Below are 8,849 nucleotides of genomic sequence, written 5' to 3'. Positions count from 1 at the left end.
CACCTGGGTGGCTTAGCTGGTGAAGCATCGACTTCAGTTCAGGTCATGATCTTGTGGTCCATGAGTTTGAGCCCCACGTCCAGCTCTGAGCTGATGGCTCAGGGCCTGAAGCTTGCTTGGGATTCTGTGTCTCCCTCTCTCCTTGCCCCTCCCCCACTCAAGCTCTGTCTCTCTGTCTCTCAAAAATAAGTAAATGTTAATTTTTTTTTTCAAAATTACAATAGTAGAAGACATCCATGAAATACATTTCTACACAGGACACACCAATCACATACTATTATTATTTTTGATGACATAAAATATACCTAGAGAACTTAGCATCAGGGTAACAAGAAATTATTTTATAAAGTATTTCCAGGAAAAAAATCCAGTTATTCAATCTTCTCCTTGATTGAGCTCTATGTAAACACAGATTTACTTATCTAAGGACTATTTATGGTATAAAAGTTCAACTGATCCAAAGCATTTAGGAGACAACCTGAGATTTTAGAAGCAAAATGGGTTCTTTAAATCAACTGGCATTAAAATATTAGAATAGAAACAGTAATAATTACAAAATTCCATGATGGCACTGTTGCCATTAGTAACTAAGTATTAGAGACGTGAACACAGTAGAGAAGCAATACTTTCAGACCAGCATGGGGAAAAAGGTTTGAATGAAATTTAAAGTACTCATCGATAATGAAACAGTTGGGTCTACGCAATAGTAATTCTCCAAAACGGAGCACATAACTGATAAGTAGACTCATATCTGCAAGCAAGTCACTGCATTAAAAAAAAGATCATCATCAGGGAGTCCTTGGCTTCTCATTTCTCGGGGGGCCTTTCAAGTGCACTGGCCTCCTTTACATGAAGGAAGGTGAAGGCGGACTTGAACGTGCCATCGCCACTCTGTTGTGAAAAACAAAGGAAGGTAGCCCACAGAAAACCACACAGTCCAGTGTAAGCGGTCCTCCAGTGAACAGGAACCAGGCTGAAGTTGGTCAGCTGTAACAGAAAGAAAGAGGATGCTAGGCCCCCGCACAAACCGCAGCCAGGAATTGGCATTCTGAGTCGTTGGAAACTCACCTGCACAAAGGGCCAGTACATCAGACCACTCTGGAATAGAGAAAAACTTTATTAGAATGTGTTTTAGTCACACACGCGGGCGCACGATCCCACAGCTCATGCTATGAAAGAAAAGAAATACCAGGCAGTTAGAATGTGGAGGTGATATTATGTTTCCGACTAAGCCGATTAAATCAGACTACTTAAAGTCTCTCAAGCAGAAGAGGTTAGTAAGAGCTCTGCAAAGAGTTTTTAGGTACGAGATGTTTATATTACTCCTATTCACAGACCCAGAATGAGAAGACTATCAGAATCAGTACCATTTCTCTTAGACAGCCACTTTCAAAATAACAACATACGTTTATATGTTGTGGTTTTCCTGTTAGCCCAAGCAAATGCTATAGGAGTGTGTGTGTGTATTCTTTTTTTTTTTTTAAAGAGAGGTAGAAAGCACTAGTGGGGGAGAGGGGCAGAGAGAGAGAGGGAGGGAGGGAGAGAGAGAGAGAGAAAGAGAAATAGAGAATCATCAGCAGGCTCGATGCTCAGGGCAGAGCTGACATGGGTCTCCAGCCCACCACCCTGAAATCATGACCTGAGCCGAAATCAAGAGTTGGACGCTAAACCGACTGAGCCACCCAGATGCCCCAGGAATATATTTATAAAAGGATCATCAGTAAAGCTTTAAAGTTTTCATTCTTCATGGAAATGATGTATTAATAACATAGTCTACTATGTCACACAATGAGAGCCAGAGGGGACGCTCATTTTCCCTAAAACGTTTGAATTTTTTATCCAAAAAGACTGAAGGCAAATAATATATCCTACTCTTTCTTGGTATAGAATAAGTTTAGCTGACATTCTTGTGTATTACAAAATACCTCACACAGGGGAATGCTTTGTTGTGGGTTTTTGTTGTTGTTGTTGATTTTTAAGGGGCAGAGCAGAACTATATTCTTCAAAAATAGCAGTGTTAAGGGGTGCCTGGGTAGCTCAGTCAGTTAAGTATCCGACTTCCGCTCAGGTCATGATCTCATGGCTCATGAGTTAAAGCCCCCCTTCTGCGTCGGGCTCTGCGCTGACATCTGGGAGCCTGCTGCAGATTCGGTGTCTCCCTCTCTCTCTGCCCCTCCCCCACTCACGCTCTGCCTCTCTCAAAAAAAAAAATTTGTATCAGTGTTGCAATAGACAAAAGAAAGCTGAGGAAAGTTTCCCAATTAATGGCGACTAAAGAGACAGGACAACTAAATGCACTACGTGACCCTAGACTGTATCCTATGCCTTTTGAAAGGGAAAGAAATGCTATAAAGACCATTAGATAGTGGATTGACAAATGTGGCATAAAGTTGGATGAGATAACAGGGATTACTATTGTTAAATGTATTGAAGTTGTTAACTCTGCTGTGGTTATAGAAAAGAGCATATTTATTCTTAGAAAATAGATACTTAGGTATCTAGGGGTGACGTGTAATTCTGTGTGTAATTTACCCTCAGACGATTCAGGAAAGTAGACAGAAAGATCGATGGATAGATGGGTAGAGCCAGGAAATAATAAAACAAATGGGCAAAATGTTAATGATAGATAAATATGGGTAAAAGGTATTCTTTGAACTATTCTTGTTACTTTTCTGTCAGCTTGAAATCACTTCCAAGCTAAAGTTTTAAAAACCTATAAAGTGGGGCAGCTGGGTGGTTCAGTTGGTTACACTTCTGACTTTGGCTCGGGTCATGATCTCACAGTTTGTGAGTTGAAGCCTGCATCTGGTTCTGTACCAACAGCTCAGAGCCTGGAGCCTGCTTTGGATCCTGTGTCTCCCTCTCTGTGCTCCTCCCCTGCTCACTCTCTGTCTCTCTCTCTCTCCCTCTCAAAAATAAGTAAACATAAAAATTAAAAAGAAAAGAAAAATAAAACCCTATAATAGAAAAGAGTGCAATAAGAGATAAATTTCTAAGAGGAAATATACCCGAGCCGCCATATTGCAGCTGGTGAAAGGAGACAGAAATTGCATGCCATCTGTGCAGAACAAACAAACAAACCAAAAACTCAGGTGCTACCTACATGTAGTACTTGAGGCATGTTCTTTCCACCTGCATCCAAAGAACTTGGATTGGGCACAGGGTTGATTCCTCAGCAACAAAAAAGGAATTCTACTTTCACTCACACATCCTTGGGCTACAAGAAAGCCTTTTGTGATGGATTCTTTTTGGATGCTTCTTGTCTTCCAACTCCTAATGTTTGTTCTCTTGGTTTCATCTATCAAGCTTGGTTTGAGAAGCTGATTTTAATCCAGTTTCTCCCATATCTACTATCCCTAGCTCTGGGCTCTCCTCTGTGCATCTGGAAATCTCCCCTTGCATATATGAACAGCATCTAGAATTCAGTATTTCTCAAACTGAACTCATCTATCTTTTTTCTCCAGTTTGCTCTCTGTCCTTTATGCACTATCCCAAGTGATGAACCACCACCCATGCAGTTACTCAAGGCAGAAACCTGTGGGCCATCCTAGATGTGTCCTGGCCCCATTACCCAGCCACCAGTCATTCACCCAGAGTGTCACTCAGTGACAAATTCTACCTCCTCAAGAGCTCTCCAATCAGTCCTATTTTTTTTTATTTCTTTATTTTGAGAGCATGAGTGGAGAAAGGGCAGAGAGAGGGGGAGAGAGAGGATCCCAAGCAGGCTTCCCACCGACAGCTTTGGGCTCCATCTCATGAACCGTGAGATCATGACCTGAGCCGAGATCAAGAGTGCAACGCTTAACCGACTGAGCCGCCCAGGCTCCCCCGCCATTCTCTGTTTCTCATGTGGCCTTGATTACAATAGCCCTCTGGCGGGTTTCTCCTGCCACTATTGCTGACATTTAGGATCCTTGGCATGGCATTCAACACCCAACAAACGTGGCCTGTGTGTCTTCGTTAAGGGAGGAGAATCTGAAATGTCTGCAAATCCCTGCTTAAAGCCCCTTTCTTTCTTTCCCAAATGTGCTTGCTCACTCTTTTTTTTTTTAATGTGAGATGTAGATACCTCCACAGGATCTATGACATAATGGGCAGACTTTTTTCTTTTTCCAAAATAAAGCAGAAGAAAATCACATTTGGATTAGTGAGTCACGATGGGCTCACGATTTCTGCCCCAAGGGAAATAACAAGAGCTCTGAAGACTCTTTCCCCTTAAAGGAGAAGAAACTGTCCCTGAGCATAGAGGCAGGGAGGCTGGGGGGACCCTGGGGGAGGGGGGCATGTAGCCCCCATCCTCCGTATCATCTGCCTCTAGCCATTAAGTGGGCAGTGCTGATTCCAGTGCTCAGTATTACTCCATAGCAGGTGCCAGCGGCTGTCTGGGCAATAGCCCGGTGTGGCTTGGCACTACCTCTGATAGGGAATTAAATGCATGTGAAGCCGAAGGCCAGTCTGTGTATATTCAGCAATCCTGAAAACTCAATTATGATAACTAAAATCAAACATGGTCTAGGCCAGAGCTGAAAAGCCCCCCTGATTTTGCCAGGCCTTGATTAAGGATACTGCTCAATAAATCTTCACTGAATAAGTGAACAAATATTTGTTGGAATGGGTTGTATATATTCATATTGGGCAAACAGTGCAACAGGTGACTTGCTTTGGGCCTAAAAGTAATCTTGGGAAACGTCATCCTTCATCAGGACTCAGCCAAACGCACACCTGGGGACATTGGCTCTGAATGGGCATGATTCTATTAATCACTCATGTTTTGCTATTGCCCTTGTGCACTAATCTCTTTGGCTCCAAAATGCACTCAATAAACTTAAACCATAATAAGAGTAAATCTTAAAAATGGGACCCATTGTGAACATTGACTAAAATTCAGAGATGCTCATGTATAGACATTCCCAGTGGAGAGACACCCTTAAAGGTTCTTATTCATTCATCCAGCAGAACAGTTTTAAGATCTCTCCGTCAAAATACTGCCCCCTTGCGCCAACCAACTAGAGCCCTAACTCAAGAAGAAGAGTTTTCTTAAAATGCACTTAATGTTAGAAATACACAAAAAGATCTGGGTTACCTTTTCCAAAGTCTGTCTTACCTTGTAGGTATTCCAGAATTTCTGTTTCAGTTCCAAAAATATGTCATCCTTTTCCTGAAGAATACTCATGCCTATTTGTAAAAACACACACCAAAAGGATTTTTGAAAAATTCAGTGGGAAGAATAATGTATAACAATTCAGGTTTCCTATTTCAATATGCAAAGTAACTAGTGGTATCTTCTCATTTATTATGTCCCTTCTGACCCAACAGTGAAAACATTACCTCCATTCTAAAACTGGATAAATCTTCAGGCACCGGGGCAGATCAGTTGGTTGGGTGTTCAACTCTTGATTTTGGCTCAGGTCATGATCTCAGGGTTCGTGGGATGGAGCCCCAAGTCAGGTTCCAGGCTGACAGCAAGGACCCACTTGGGATTCTCTCTCCCTCTTTCTCTAACTCTACCTTGCACATCTTCTCTCTCTCTCTCAAATATTAAAAAAAAAAATACCAGGTAAATCTTTAAATAAATAAATAAAACTAGATAAATCTTAAAAGGAATGATAAATATGAAGTGAAATTGGCAGAATATAAAAGTGATAGCAGAAAAAAATATTTTTTTTATTTTAAGAGAATTCACAGCATTCAGATAGCAGGATGATTGGTGACTTTTCTGCCTTCCAAACTTCCTATAAAATGTTTAAAATTTTTTAAATATAGGGGTGCCTGTGTGGCTCAGTCAGTTAAGTGTCCACCTCTTGATTTCACTCAGGCCATGATCTCATGGTTCATGAGATCAAGCCCTGCACTGGGCTTCCGGCTGACACGGGGGAGCCTGCTTGGGATTCTCTCTTTCCCTCTTTCTCTCTGCCCTTCTCCTGTTTGCCGGCGTGCACACATGAGCTCTCTCTCTCTCTCTCTCAAAATAAATCAAAACTTTAAAAAATAATTAGTAAATGAATGAACAAATATTTAATTGCCTTCTTAAAAAAAAAAAAGGCAGATGGACCCTGGGTGCTCTAGCAACTACAAAGTTCCCCTCAATATTCTAATCAGAATTATTCCAGTATCATTATTCCAATCAGAATCTGAAATCCACGGCACCACTTGAGCCATCCTAAGACATTCTGAAAACTTTGCATGTTCACCAACCCTGAAAAGAAATTTCAAGGAGCAAAGACAAAATCCTCCTATTTTAGGAAGGAGTAAAAATAAAAGTGCTTTAAAAAATTCTCCTTCAAATCTAATTGGAAGGGGAAATAGGAGGGGGGCTTGGGGGTTTTTTGGGGGGGAAGGGTTAGCCTATTGCAAGAGATTCTTAGAACAGGATTTATGAGAATACCCTTGCATGCAAGTATTGATAATACTGAGTTCCACTTACCCAGCACTAATTCAGCGTTAAGCACTCACATGCCTTATTTCCTCAGACTGCCCTCCCCAACAGTCCACTGAGGTCGGTAGTTACAGAAGCAGAAAAAGGAGCTTCAGGAGGTTAATGTACCACATCCAACCCAGGTGCAGATTTCCAGCCAGACCTGTCATAATCCGAGCTCCCCAAGGTGGCCCCAGCACAAAGGATCATCTGATATAGGCAGTTTCCAGGTCGGAAATGCCTGGAACAAACATCCAACCCACTCCTCCACCTTCATTTTCACACAAGGAGAGGGAAATCAGGCCAGAAATCTAAAAAGCCAAACAAAGCAGCCATCTGGGTAGGGACCCGGGTCACGAGCCTCAGACTTGAACCATAGGCCTCCTGGAGCCTGGTTACTGAGGCTTCTTTTGGGTGTCACACACAGTGACAACACTCAAGATTAAGAACATGGCATGGGGGCGCCTGGGTGGCTCAGTTGGTTAAGCGTCTGACTTCGGCTCAGGTCATGATCTCACAGCTCATGGGTTCGAGGCTCTGTACTGACAGCCCAGAGCCGGGAGTCTGCTTCAGATTCTGTGTCTCCCTCTCTCTCTGCCCCTCCCCTACTCACTTTCTCTCTCTCTCAAAAATAAACATTAAAAAATTTTAAAAAGCATGGTATAGATTATGTTGTCTTTGGGCAAGTCACTTAGGTTAACCCCCTTCAAATCTCAGTTTTGTCTTCTGTAACATAGCAATAATAAAGAGGATCTGCCTCACTGGGTTGTTTGAAGCTCAAATGGAAATCTGGTTCCCAAAGGCCCAGCCCTTAGGGCCCAAATCCTCATCAACGCACGGCAGTAACAGGCATGAGGAACCTCCTTGCCAATGTGGCATGGAAGTCACACCGTGGTACCAGGTGCCCGGCAGCCCCTGCTCTCAGGTCCTCTATTTCCCTGACCCCACTGACTGGTCAGCTACGTGGTAGGTAGGCTGAGCCTTCAGCAGGCACCAAGGCCCTTCATGCTTCCTGTGCGGTTTGTGAGAAAAGGAACCAAATCTGGCTCCCCAAAGGAAGATCCACAGGGCAGTATAGATATCATGGGTCCCAAGACCCAGTCTAGAAGGCACCAACAGCCACTGAAAAGACCTTGGGGGAATATGTTATCCCCAAGTCCAAGGCCAGGCCCAGAACCCTTGGATTTTCTTATGGAATTGGTACCGCTCCTCCCCTCTCACCCTCTTTGGCTATAGAAACGGCTAGGAGGACAGAGGCTAAAGAGACCCTTCCATTGTTTTTGGCATCAAAACCCTATGGAAGATTCCCAAAGTCAGGCCTTAAGGACCCAGGGTGATTTCTGAGGGGCCTTCTAGGTCTTTTCATAGGCTTAGAGTTCTCTATGGCAGGATCCAAGGTCCCCTCACATTTTCTGTGGCTTTTTTACATGGGGATGGGACCCCCAAAGGAAAGTCTTGTTACCAAAACAGGACTAAGACCTTGAGCATGAATTTTCTGGGGGACTCTGTTCCCCTGGCTCTGTGCCCATGTCCCCAGTCCCCTCCCATTTCATTAGTGTGTTGGAAAGGAGCTTGGACCAGTGGAAAGGAGGCCCCATAGCCCCAGGCATGGATTTTCCCAGGAGCAGGATCACCCCATCCCACAACTAGGTCACTGGAGTTGCAGCACTCATGGCCACGAGCTGTGATCTCCCCGACATTTATGCGGACCTTTGCCAGGGGAAAGAGGGCTCCCAGCCCTGCCTCCCCCCAATTCTAGCCAACTTCCCAGGCTCCTGAAACCTCCAGCCACTTGGCTATGCACAACCCCAGCGTCCCAACTCCAATCCTGGATCCTGGCCTCCTAGTTCTCCGCCTCTCCAGCCACCACCTCTCAAATCTCCCTCATAATCCCCGGTCCCCAGACTTATCATCTCTTGCACTTCGACCTCCTGCTCCTGTCCTGGCTCTTTCAGCCCCCTGAAATCCTGCCCCCACCTCCACCCCCACCCCATGGCTTCCAGCCCGGGTCCGGCCCCAGAGCCCCTGGCTCCTGCTCCATCCCAGCCCCCAGAAAACCCCGGCCTCCGGTCCCCCAACCTTGGCTCCAGCCCCCTCCCCTCCCATCGGATCTCGCCCTGGCCCCGGGTCCCCGCCCTGGCCGCTCACCGGCATAGAAGGCCGAGACAGCCACGGGCCCGCCGATCGCCTGATCGCACAGCACCTTGGCCAGCACGGCGCGCGGAGCACGGCCCGGGAGCGCGCGCTCCAGCACGCGCAGCCACACGTAGTTGAAGTTGGCGTGGAAGGTCACGGCCACGGTGGCCACGCGCCGCGTCTGCTGCCAGTCGGCGGGACCGCCCCGTAGGCGCTGCTGCACCGCGTCGCCGGCGGAGAAGAGCGCCGCGTAGAGCAGCACGTTCGTGGGCCACGGGTAGCGCCGGGCCGCGCGCAG

The 8,849-nt window shown here is 45.5% G+C and overlaps 1 protein-coding gene across 1 annotated transcript; it reads right to left on the bottom strand.

The window, feature by feature from the left end:
- Positions 1-290: 290 nt before the first annotated feature.
- On the bottom strand, positions 291-8,849 carry MPV17L (MPV17 mitochondrial inner membrane protein like; the record flags this gene model as incomplete). The annotated part of the gene is made up of 4 exons (XM_029949860.1): positions 291-987; positions 1,069-1,098; positions 5,105-5,175; positions 8,564-8,849. Coding segments are annotated over 4 exons (567 nt in total), but the record flags the coding sequence as incomplete, so codon positions are not given.

This window comes from Suricata suricatta, chromosome 8 (assembly GCF_006229205.1).
Source record: "Suricata suricatta isolate VVHF042 chromosome 8, meerkat_22Aug2017_6uvM2_HiC, whole genome shotgun sequence".
Classification (NCBI taxonomy): domain Eukaryota; kingdom Metazoa; phylum Chordata; class Mammalia; order Carnivora; family Herpestidae; genus Suricata; species Suricata suricatta.
Note: the sequence above shows the minus strand (reverse complement) of the source record. Positions and strands in the feature narration are given on the sequence as shown.